Genomic DNA, 12815 nt, shown 5'->3' with positions numbered 1-12815 from the left:
CCACTCAGGACCCAGGAAAGGCCTCCCAGAGGAGCTTCAGGTTTCATGATCTCTCCATGCAGCCAATCAGTAGTGAGCTGCTGAGTGGAAGTAGGGAGCCAACAGTTGACTGGGAACTGAATTGACCCAGGTTTAAGACCTGTTGGTCACGACAGGTACAGACTTAACCACCCTGTAGACTGAAGTTTTCTACCTGTCAGGCACAGCCGTGGCTGTGCAGGCCTCCCCACACAGCTCTGCCATGTACTTGAACCCTGACACTCGAGGAACTGAGTTTGTGGGAGAGGGGGTAGCTTACGCTTGATGAACATTCATTCATTCATTGAACAAGGGTGTTAAATAGCTACGATGGTGTCTATTGTAACAACTATGATGGTGATAACTATGATAACAACAACTATGATGGTGTCTATTGTAATTTACACCCAGAACTAGACTGAAAAACTCTCCAACAAACTCATTTCTCAGGGACTGCCCATGCAAAGAAATCCTAAGACACTCAAATGGAATTAGATTTTTTTTTTTTAAATTCATTTCTACAGTGCCATAGATGTACATAGTGCTGTACAAAAATGGAGAGGGGTTCCTGCCCTAACCAGCTCAGGATTCGCTCTTAAAGCTATACACATTGTGGGAGGCTCTTTGAAATCTTTAGTAGATGGATTTATTTCCATTATCTTCACAGCTAGCTGCAGCTATTTGGCCTGAGGGAAGATGACAGCAAACAGTGAAAGAGGACCAATTAAAATGGTTGAGAATGGGAAGCAGACACACAGCCTGAACAAGCAATAGGCATGCAGGACGAGGTGCTGGCACCAGCAGTCAATGAGTGGGACCATTTGATCCAGAATCTGAATGGTTCCTGGAGCGCTCAGTCCTACTTAGAGGCAACCCATCCCCAGATCTGGCAATTCTAGCGAGCAAGGTCTGTGTACTGTTTAATCGGGGGGTTAGAATCACCCATGCCACTTCATTCTTGGCATCTTCTCCTTTCCTCTGCAGTATCAATTGATCTCTCTGCAGCTGTAAAAGCCACAGAACAGACAGAATGATCTTCCATTGCCTAGATGAGCAGAGCTAACCAATGGCCCAGAGGAGAGGGCAGTGAGATAGAGCGAACAGGGTCACTGGGAGGGGTAACCTGGCTCCAGTTTGGTCTATGACTGAAGATGCTGGGAAGATGACAGAGGATTCTGACGGCAATCTGATGAAGTTTGAGTGACCAAAAGGACTAATTCATTAGAAGAGGGGGGCCCATATATCATGAGGGTCAAATGCTACCCCACTGAAGAACGTAAAGGCTTTTAAATTCATTGCACAATCACACGGAATTCCCCACTTCAAGGCCATCTATGACAATTCTCATGATAAGAAGAGAGACAAGGAAATGGGGGTCCACTGCATCCCACGGAAGCCCTCCGATTCTTTCCCTCTCCCCATTTTCTCCTGCTTTGTCACCACACAATGCACAGCACCTCTAAAACATCTCTTAGGGCTTGCTTCACTACAAAATTAAGCTGACTTAATTTAGATGGACCTACAGCCACAGTTAAGACAATCTAGATGGACCTAATCTAACACAGTTAGATGAGGTAAACTACCTTAGGTCAACCTAACTCTGTAGTGTAGACCAAACCTGACTTTGGTCCCTTTCATCTCTTCTGTATCTTTTTTGAGTTAAGGGGACCAGAACTGAACGCAGTATTCAAAGTGGCAGCCATCCACTGATTTAGGACAGGACTTTCAAAGAAACCTAAGGGACCTAGATGCTCTAATTGCAGTGAATTTCAGTTGAAGTTGGACACCTTGGTATTTTAGACTCCTACAAAAAATCCCAGCCTTATTCAATAGCAGTATACTATTTTCTGGATTACTTCCTACCTCATTTTAAATGCAACTTAATGCTGGTGGGGGGCGGGGAGAGCAGGGTGTTTGAGCACTGCTAGTTGTTTTCCTTGAACTGTGCACAGTGACACCCAGCTCTCTTAACCCCTTGTGTTAAGAGTTAATTCAAAACTCAGCAATGTATAATGCATCATCACTAACAGGTCCCTGGTCATAACAAAGCACTCTCCCTTGGTGTGCAAATAACTGCAGTTCAGCTCTAGAAATGACATTGGCAGAAGTCAAGAGGTTTAGATTGATGAGGAGAACTGCCAGCCAAATAATTTACATTGAGCTCTTTCAGATTAACAGATCAGGAAACACCGCAAGATAAGCTGCTGCCAAAAATACAAGAGCAGCTACAAGCGTGCACCCTCTATTCCTGGAGAGAAGTCCAAGAGAAGATGCATAAGATTTAAGGGTCAAATTCCTTATATTTGTACCAAATAGAATCATATCGGGGAATAAGCTTTATAAACAAAAATACTGAACACATGATTAAGGGTCTTTAATATTTCACATCATTAGTAAAATGCCTTTGTCCCTTACAAGTAGTCATGATGCCTGCATCTATTTCCTGTGACTTACACTGTGTTTCAGAGCAGCTGCATCTCAATTCACTAATTCGTTAAAACATTTCACAAGAGACGAACTGCAGTGCATGGGGCCAGAGAAAGTACATCCATCAATGCCCACCGTTACACTGTACCGATAAAGGGACTGGACATATAGCTGGTCCATCCAGACCCACCAGTTCAGAAATGGGCCTGCTTGGCTTGCCAAACCTTGCTCCAATCAAGCTGTTAGTAGTTTCCTTGACAATCTTATTTCAAACTTTAAAACAATTTTCACTTTGGGATCTGCAATAAACCCTGGGAACATACTCCTGTTATTCACAGGTACAGCACTAGGAGAGCAGTTCAATTCAAAGAACTTCACTGGCACAGCAAGAAATGGAATTGCTGCCAATGCGTTTTCTTTTCTTTTTCTCTACGTACTCTTAGGACTCTGTCAAAGGTAGATACCGTACATCAAGCATGCTCTCGGGAAACGGCTTCAGAGTGTAACTGGGGGCAAGTCCTTTAGGGGAACCAACAACATGGGATTCAGCTCCTGCTCCAAGGACACCAGGCAAATCTCTGACAGAGTGGTGAGGTGACAGCGACCCATGCTCCCTGCCTGGAGGAAGAACCCACATCTGCTCCCCCCACCCCAAGCGAGTTATGAACGAAAACAAACCGCACTTCGGATTTAGTGCCTCCTTTAAAAACAACAGCTCCTTCCCCCAACACCGACCCCAGATTCAGATTGTTTCCATCACACAAACCCGTCCCACCCTCCCCCAAATCACTGCCCCGCCCCAAGCCCCCCACTCCCGAAAAAAACCCTCCTCTCCCGCCCAACCCCTCTGCATGCCACCCCCATGCACGCCCTCCCTAGCCCAGGCAAGCCGCCCGCTACCTCTGAGGCCGGGGTTCTCCTCCTTCGCCCGGATCTTGCGGATTTTCACCGGCCTCCCGCTCAGCGTGGACAGCACCAGCCGCTGCCGCAAAAAGTTGCACCCCACGTAGCTGAGAGAGTGCGGCTGGCTCGCCATGCTGCCGCCCGGCCACCCCCTCGGCGCTGCTGCGATCGCGGCGCCGCTGATACCCCGCGGCAGTGCCCAGCGCGCCCACGTGGTTTGGAACAGGAAGAGGGAACGCGGAGACATCTGGGTCAAAGGGGAAGGGGGCGGAGCCTCACCCTCTCAGAGGCAGAGGGGCTGAGTTGGAAAGTCCCTGGTGGGGATGAGGCTCAGCGCTGGTAGTGGGCAAGATAACAGCAGCAGTGCGGTGGCGATGACGGGGATAGCAGGACGGGTGTTAGTAGCCAGAACAGCAAGAGCCAGACTGGCAACAGCCCCATACCAGCAATAATACCAGAAGCAACAGCAGCAGGAAAAGCAGTAATCGGAGGAAAAATAGCAACAGCAGTAGTCAGGATGCAGCAGCAGAAGCCATACCAACAGTTAATTTCAGCCGTAGCAATAATCATAGCGGCAATGGATCAATACTAGTAATAACAGAGAAACAGGCATCATTGCCACAGTATTAGTAATAAAGGCCCTGATTCAGGAAAGTTCTTAAGCACAGGTTTCAGAGTAGCCGCGGTTTTCGCAAAAAGAACAGGAGGACTTGTGGCACCTTAGAGACTAACCAATTTATTTGAGCTTTCGTGAGCTACAGCTTAACTTTGGGCATACCTAAGCACCCTTCCTAAATAGGGATGTTTTCCTGAATCAAGACCAAAAACAGCATAACAATAGTAATAGTAGTAAAAGCACCAATCTGTAGCCATAGTGAACCATCAAATCAGTCAGACGCAACTGCAAAGGCAGGATATGAGAAAAAGCTTAAACTTTGTTTTAATGTATTTAAATCCTTTGTCTGAATTGGTAATAATAAAACAGAATGTACCATTATGTTACATCTTCACAGTAACAAACTAATGTAACTAATAATCAATGCTACATTATCTTTATTAAGAGTCATTTATCCACATTCTACATTATTATTGCTATTACACATTATGGGTTAGATCTTCTTTTATACTCCTGTGATGGCTACCCAAATCTTGGGTCCAGATACACAGGGGAGGGAGGCACTGTATGCTCACTACTCCCCTTTATTCCCAACATAGGTGGGCAGGCAGGCAGGGATAGGGTGAGCCTTGGCTCTGCTCCTAGTGTGCCAGCCAACAAAGCTGAGACAGGGTGGGACTGTGGTGTAGTATATGTATCATATGACTTCTAAAAACAAACTTTGTATTTGTGGATAATCTAAGTACTATACCCAGATGTACAGACACTCTCTTCTCAACCTGTGTTTTACATAATTTTAACATTCACTTTAATAAAATTGCAGCAAACTACTATCTCCTTGGACAAGAGGCTGGGCAGAAAGGGGACTGTGGCTCCTGAACTACAGTTCCGGGAGTGGTGTAGCATTCACCACCCCTTATTTGCAGCTGTCCTTGTGGCACAGTCTAACCCTATTAAAAATTATCTAATGGCTGCATAGATCTGAACTTGGGTACTAAGTTTGTAAGGCACTAAGGGTGAGATACTGGGAGGGAATGGCTAGTGTTGTTTGCTTGAACTGCACTCATGACTGTATCTTTAATAGTAATCATGACAAAGATGGTCTTCAGTGGAACTACGTGTCCAGGAAAGTATGGTCACATGAGTAAAAGTTGCAGTATCAAGCCCCTTAATAGTGATATGAGTCTTCTAATATAGGGGAGCAAGTACACTGTCATCACATGGAACCCCCTATCAGTAGCAAAAAGCTAAGCTAAAGTAGACAAAATGCAAAACAAACAGGATCTCAAGTTCTCATCATAAACAGTGAAAGACAAATACACCAGAAGGAGTCCTCCAAGGGGATTATTTTCAGGGCCAACATCACAAACCCTAGCACTGGGTCAGCTTTCAAGGTGCTGCACCTCAATATTGAGGGAATCTCAGTGACCAAGAGGTATATCCTCCTGCAGTTGGTCAGAGAACATGAAGCACACATCATCTTACCTCAGGAAATAAACTCTACTACTGACATTCAACTATCAATTCTTGGTTTGCTGTTGTGTCTTTTCTCCATCATAGGCAACATAGGATGGCATCCTACATCATGGAACATATTCCAGCAACTCCAGTTTAATCATTAGGTCTAAATGATGTAACTGAATGGTAGGCTATAAAAGTGAAAGACATTACACTTATTGGTGTCTATAAATCTCCATCTGCCAACTGACCAACTCCTCTTCTGTCCACCTTCACAGGACCTTCAGTCTACTGTGACGATTTTAATTCACATTGTTCCCACTGTGGAGTAAGGCTAGAGGAGTGGATGTCAATAGTTGACTTGCAGCTTCTATATGATCCTATTGACTCAAGCAATTAGCCTATATCTGGGGTCTTGAAGGCTTTTACCAATAGGAGAAATTGGTGATGGAGTCAGTTATTTCTTTGATGCACTCCTATTTATTTACAAACAATGTACATAAAGTCCTGTTGCCCTGAGTACAGCAGGAATCAAAGAGCAGGAGACAGTTTCTTTGCTGACAATTCCAAGCCTCTTTCAGCCAGCACTCTACTATAAAAAATCTCTTTCTAGGCTTTTTCTCGGGACCATGCTCCCAGTGCTTGGTCTGTCTGTCTCCTTGGATTTCTGCTGCTTCTCTGTCAGCTTCTCTGGGAGTTTTTGCTGTTTCTCTTTGCATACACAGGCCTGGTCTACACTGGGGTGGGGGTGGGGGGGATCGATCTAAGTTACACAACTTCAGCTATGTGAATAACTTAGCTGAAGTCAACGTACTTAGATCTACTTACTGCGGTGTCTTCACTGAGATAAGTCAATGGCTGACCCTCTCCCATCAACTCTGCCTCTCTCATCAAAAGAGAGAGAGAGCCTCATTATGAGTACACAAAAGTCGTCCTTAAGGCTTAATTACATTCAAAACAAAACTGATCAACACAAGTGCTCCCCAAACTGCAGAATGTGTTTCAAAAAGGAAGAGTTGGTGGAGCATGTGTTGACTCCCTGAAAGAGCCTGTCTGAGAGAGAATATATGAACAGACAGACACAATGAGATCGCCAAGCATCTGCATTGGAGCCTTTGTGGCAGGTATGGAGTTAAACGAATGATGCAGTATTACAACCACTGAATTGAAAGTGCTCTAGAGGATGAAGAGGCTAAGATTTTATGGGATCTGGCAATTGTCACAGATGGAATGGTGCAGGCAAACAGGCCAGACATAACCATTATAGAAAAGAATTCAAACAAGACCATGCTAATTGATATTGCCATACCAGCAGTCAGAAACATAAAAAAGAAACAAGGAGAGAAAATGGCAAAATATGAAGAACTCTGTCATGAAGAGGAATGAGTATGGAAAACTGGAACAAAGATGATCCTAGTGATTATTGGAGTACTTGGAACAAGCCCTATGGGTATGAATGAGCAGCTCAAGAACACAGGAGTGCAAGACATCACAATCAGTGACCCCCAGAGGACAGCACTCTTAGGCACTGTGAGAATTTAAGGAAAGTCAAAGGAGAATGAGTGCATTTGAGCATGTAAAATGCAGAAATTCTGTCCAGGGTTTATCTACCCAAACCCATGGAGTCAGTTCATGGTCAGGATTCATTGGTGATTTATGGGGGATAAATTTTAGACAGTAGCTTTCTCCTTTTATGCTTAAAGATTTTGTATGTTGTGAAGGCTATCAAAAAAATTCCTATGTTGTAATACTGAGGGATAATAATTAACTACTATTATCCGTAAAATGGAGATAAAATCCTTATGATGCAGGAATGCTATAAAAATTTGTTAATGTTTGTAAGTATCCTGCAGATGAAAATCACTGCGTATACTAATTACTAACTCCTAATTCCATATCTGACTCCATATGTGTGTGTTTGGTTTACAACTGTGGTGTTTGTATGGTATGTGGCCATAGATGTTAACAATCCTTAGTAGCACTGTCATGTTATGCTGTGTCACTGAATGATTTTATTTCTCTGAAACCCTTCAGCTCTGTATTTATTGGCATGTAAATAATTCAAATCCTAGAGTGAAATGCCGGGTAAGGAGCCGGATACTGTCCCAAGGCAAGACGAAACCCACTTCTGGATGCATTTTCCTTCAGGCAGTGCTATCTTTTTAGTAATTTATCATTGGCTGCCTTGCTCTGCTGAAATATTCTTTGAACTGAAGGAAAATTAAACAGAAAAGCCAGCCTGGTTTGGGAGCACTAGTCTAATTCCTGGCCCTGCAGTCAATTTCTTTAGTGGTGCAGGCCCACTTTCTGATGTAACTGAGAGCAGAAGTTGGCCCCTCGTCTTTTGGTCTGCATTGATCAGAGCATGGAATACTGTAGACATAACAGGGTCAATCTTTGTTGTGTGCTTGTGTTTAGAAAAAATAGTTTCTTGTATCACACAAAAGCAAGCCTGTAGCCAATTAAAGAGCAATACGGATTTCTTTTGAAGGAAAGTCATAACCTGAAGGGCATTAATGGCAATGGGGGGCCCAGAGGACGAGGTGTACCAAGTGGGGTAAAATCAAGGAGGACCCTTAGAGTTCCAACAAAGCAGTGGCCTAGGAGCAGCACTTTGATGCACAATTCTCAGCTCTGCATTGATTTGCTGCATCACCATGGACTAGTTACTCTGTCTCTGTGTGTTTTGCCTCTGAAATGGACAGATTATTTACTGATTTTATTTATTACGAATTAAAATGGGCACTTCTGTGTGCACTGTAATGTATAAAATGTGTCCACTTCCCAAGTCTCAAGTTGCATCTCCATAACTAAGAACTGTATACAGTTTTTGCTACAGTTAACCAGCAGAAATGGAAAAGACAACTAAACTAACCCCCAGCACATATACCTCACACTAGGCAAATGCTTGAGGAAAGAGATGGGACTTGGCTCATGCACTGAATGGTAACTCTGAGAAATCGGTTCTTGGTTGTGTTGCAGTCACTTTGTGCTGCTGCTCCACCAGTCGGAGAACACTTCAATCTCTCTGGTCACACGATTACAGACATGAAAGTTGTGATATTACAACAAAAAAACTTCAAAACCAGACTCCAGTGAGAAACTGTTGAATTGGAATTCATTTGCAAATTGGATACAATTAACTTAGGCTTGAATAGAGACTGGGAGTGGCTAAGTCATTATGCAAGGTAACCTATTTCCCCTTGTTTTTTCCTCCCCCCCCCCCCCCGACGTTCTTGTTAAACCCTGGATTTGTGCTGGAAATGGCCCACCTTGATTATCATACACATTGTAAGGAGAGTGGTCACTTTAGATAAGCTATTACCAGCAGGAGAGCGGGTTTGTGTGTGTGGTGGTGGTGGTGGGGGGGGAGGGGGGGAGAAAACCTGGATTTGTGCTGGAAATGGCCCAACTTGATTATCATACACATTGTAAGGAGAGTGATCACTTTAGATAAGCTATTACCAGCAGGAGAGTGGGGTGGGAGGAGGTATTTTTTCATGCTTTGTGTGTATATAAAAAGAGATTCTACACTTTCCACAGTATGCATCCGATGAAGTGAGCTGTAGCTCACGAAAGCTTATGCTCAAATAAATTGGTTAGTCTCTAAGGTGCCACAAGTACTCCTTTTCTTTTTGCGAATACAGACTAACGCGGCTGTTACTCTGCAACTTCTCTGTGGGAGAGCCATGTATGATTCCTAGACCTGGGGCCAATTTCTTTTCTCAGTAACACCAGCCCCAGCTCAGAGCTCTTGGCTCTATCAGACCAGCACAGAAAGAGCTGTGATGTCGACTGAGAATGAACCGTACCAGCCACCAGATGTTTAAATCTAAGGGTATGTCTACACTACGGAATAAGGTCGAATTTATAGAAGTCGGTTTTTTAGAAATCGGTTTTATAAATTCGAGTGTGTGTGTCCCCACAGAAAATGCTCTAAGTGCATTAAGTGCATTAACTCGGCGGAGCGCTTCCACAGTACCGAGGCAAGCGTCGACTTCCGGAGCGTTGCACTGTGGGTAGCTATCCCACAGTTCCCGCAGTCTCCGCTGCCCATTGGAATTCTGGGTTGAGATCCCAATGCCTGATGGGGCTAAAACATTGTCGCGGGTGGTTCTGGGTACATATCGTCAGCCCCCCGTTCCCTCCCTCCCCCCGTGAAAGCAAGGGCAGACAATCATTTCGCGCCTTTTTTCCTGAGTTACCTGTGCAGATGCCATACCATGGCAAGCATGGAGCCCGCTCAGGTAACCGTCACCCTATGTCTCCTGGGTGCTGGCAGACGCGGTACGGCATTGCTACACAGTAGCAGCAACCCCTTGCCTTGTGGCAGCAGACGGTACAGTACGACTGGTAGCCGTCATCGTCATGTCTGAGGTGCTCCTGGTCGCCTCTGTGAGGTCGATCAGGAGCGCCTGGGCAGACATGGGCACAGGGACTAAATTTGGAGTGACTTGACCAGGTCATTCTCTTTAGTCCTGCAGTCAGTCCTATTGAACCGTCTTATGGTGAGCGGGCAGGCGATACGGACTGCTAGCAGTCGTACTGTACCATCTTCTGCCGAGCAGTCATGAGATGTGGATGGCATGCAGTCCTTCTGCACCGTCTGCTGCCAGCCAAAGATGTAAAAGATAGATGGAGTGGGTCAAAACAAGAAATAGACCAGATTTGTTTTGTACTCATTTGCTTCCCCCCCTCCCCTGTCTAGGGGACTCATTCTTCTAGATCACACTGCAGTCACTTACAGAGAAGGTGCAGCGAGGTAAATCTAGCCATGTATCAATCAGAGGCCAGGCTAACCTTCTTGCTCCAATAAGGACAATAACTTAGGTGCACCATTTCTTATTGGAACCCTCCGTGAAGTCCTGCCTGAAATACTCCTTGATGTAAAGCCACCCCCTTTGTTGATTTTAGCTCCCTGAAGCCAACCCTGTAAGCGCCCCTCCCAGCGTCAGAGCAATGGCAAACAATCGGGCATCTGAGAGTGCTGTCCAGAGCAGTCACAATGGAGCACTCTGATGGGGCTAAAACATTGTCGCAGGTGGTTCTGGGTACGTGTTGTCAGGCCCCCGTTCCCTCCCTCCCTCCGTGAAAGCAAGGGCAGACAATCATTTCGCGCCTTTTTTCCTGAGTTACCTGTGCAGACGCCATACCACAGCAAGCATGGAGCCCGCTCAGGTAACCGTCACCCTATGTCTCCTGGGTGCTGGCAGACGCGGTACGGCTTTGCTGCACAGTAGCAGCAACCCCTTGCCTTCTGGCAGCAGACGGTGCAATACGACTGGTAGTCGTCCTCATCGTGTCCGAGGTGCTCCTGGCCGCGTCGGCTGGGAGCGCCTGGGCAGACATGGGCGCAGGGACTAAATTTGGAGTGACTTGACCAGGTCATTCTCTTTAGTCCTGCAGTCAGTCCTATTGAACCGTCTTATGGTGAGCGGGCAGGCGATACGGACTGCTAGCAGTCGTACTGTACTATCTTCTGCCAGGCAGGCAAGAGATGAGGATTGCTAGCAGTCGTATTGCACCATCTTCTGCCAGGCAGGCAAGAGATTGGGATGGCTAGCAGTCGTACTGTACCATCTTCTGCCGAGCAGCCATGAGATGTGGATGGCATGCAGTCCTTCTGCACCGTCTGCTGCCAGCCAAAGATGTAAAAGATAGATGGAGTGGGTCAAAACAAGAAATAGACCAGATTTGTTTTGTACTCATTTGCCTCCTCCCCTGTCTAGGGGACTCATTCCTCTAGGTCACACTGCAGTCACTCACAGAGAAGGTGCAGCGAGGTAAATCTAGCCATGTATCAATCAGAGGCCAGGCTAACCTCCTTGTTCCAATAACAACGATAACTTAGGTGCACCATTTCTTATTGGAACCCTCCGTGCAGTCCTGCCTGAAATACTCCTTGATGTACAGGCACCCCCTTTGTTGATTTTAGCTCCCTGAAGCCAACCCTGTAAGCTGTGTCGTCAGTCGCCCCTCCCTCCGTCAGAGCAACGGCAGACAATCGTTCCGCGCCTTTTTTCTGTGCGGACGCCATACCAAGGCAAGCATGGAGCCCGCTCAGCTCACTTTGGCAATTAGGAGCACATTAACCACCACACGCATTATTCAGCAGTATATGCAGCACCAGAACATGGCAACGCGATACCGGGCGAGGAGGCGACGTCAGCGCGGTCCCGTGAGTGATCAGGAGATGGACACAGATTTCTCTGAAAGCATGGGCCCTGACAATGCATGCATCATGGTGCTAATGGGGCAGGTTCATGCTGTGGAATGCCGATTCTGGGCTCGGGAAACAAGCACAGACTGGTGGGACCGCATAGTGTTGCAGGTCTGGGACGATTCCCAGTGGCTACGAAACTTTCGCATGCGTAAGGGCACTTTCATGGAACTTTGTGACTTGCTTTCCCCTGCCCTGAAGCGCATGAATACCAAGATGAGAGCAGCCCTCACAGTTGAGAAGCGAGTGGTGATAGCCCTGTGGAAGCTTGCAACGCCAGACAGCTACCGGTCAGTTGGGAATCAATTTGGAGTGGGCAAATCTACTGTGGGGGCTGCTGTGATGCAAGTAGCCCACGCAATCAAAGATCTGCTGATATCAAGGGTAGTGACCCTGGGAAATGTGCAGGTCATAGTGGATGGCTTTGCTGCAATGGGATTCCCTAACTGTGGTGGGGCTATAGATGGAACCCATATCCCTATCTTGGCACCGGAGCACCAAGCCGCCGAGTACATAAACCGCAAGGGGTACTTTTCGATAGTGCTGCAAGCTCTGGTGGATCACAAGGGACGTTTCACCAACATCAACGTGGGATGGCCGGGAAAGGTGCATGATGCTCGCATCTTCAGGAACTCTGGTCTGTTTCAAAAGCTGCAGGAAGGGACTTTATTCCCAGACCAGAAAATAACTGTTGGGGATGTTGAAATGCCTATATGTATCCTTGGGGACCCAGCCTACCCCTTAATGCCATGGCTCATGAAGCCATACACAGGCAGCCTGGACAGTGGTCAGGAGCTGTTCAACTACAGGCTGAGCAAGTGCAGAATGGTGGTAGAATGTGCATTTGGACGTTTAAAGGCGCGCTGGCGCAGTTTACTGACTCGCTTAGACCTCAGCGAAACCAATATTCCCACTGTTATTACTGCTTGCTGTGTGCTCCACAATATCTGTGAGAGTAAGGGGGAGACGTTTATGGCGGGGTGGGAGGTTGAGGCAAATCGCCTGGCTGCTGGTTACGCGCAGCCAGACACCAGGGCAGTTAGAAGAGCACAGGAGGGCGCGGTACGCATCAGAGAAGCTTTGAAAAACAGTTTCATGACTGGCCAGGCTACGGTGTGAAAGTTCTGTTTGCTTCTCCTTGATGAACCCCCCCACCCCTTGGTTCACTCTACT

The 12815-nt window shown here is 46.5% G+C and overlaps 1 protein-coding gene and 1 long non-coding RNA gene across 2 annotated transcripts in view; one reads left to right on the top strand and one right to left on the bottom strand.

Annotated features, from left to right (window-relative positions):
- RCL1 (RNA terminal phosphate cyclase like 1) overlaps nt 1-3582 on the bottom strand; it is a 47645-nt gene extending 44063 nt beyond the window's left edge. Inside the window, exon 1 of the mRNA XM_048850519.2 lies at nt 3346-3582. Within this exon, the coding sequence (XP_048706476.1) occupies nt 3346-3481 (136 nt within the window). The 5' untranslated portion in view covers nt 3482-3582. The remainder of the gene's footprint in view (nt 1-3345) is intronic.
- Nucleotides 1-12815, top strand: part of LOC142072208 (uncharacterized) — a 630664-nt gene that overhangs the window by 404881 nt on the left and 212968 nt on the right. The window lies entirely within an intron of this gene.

Source organism: Caretta caretta, chromosome 5, assembly GCF_965140235.1.
Source record: "Caretta caretta isolate rCarCar2 chromosome 5, rCarCar1.hap1, whole genome shotgun sequence".
Taxonomy (NCBI): Eukaryota; Metazoa; Chordata; order Testudines; family Cheloniidae; genus Caretta; species Caretta caretta.
The sequence above is the reverse complement of the archived record's forward strand: the minus strand, read 5'-3'. Positions and strand labels throughout refer to the sequence as shown.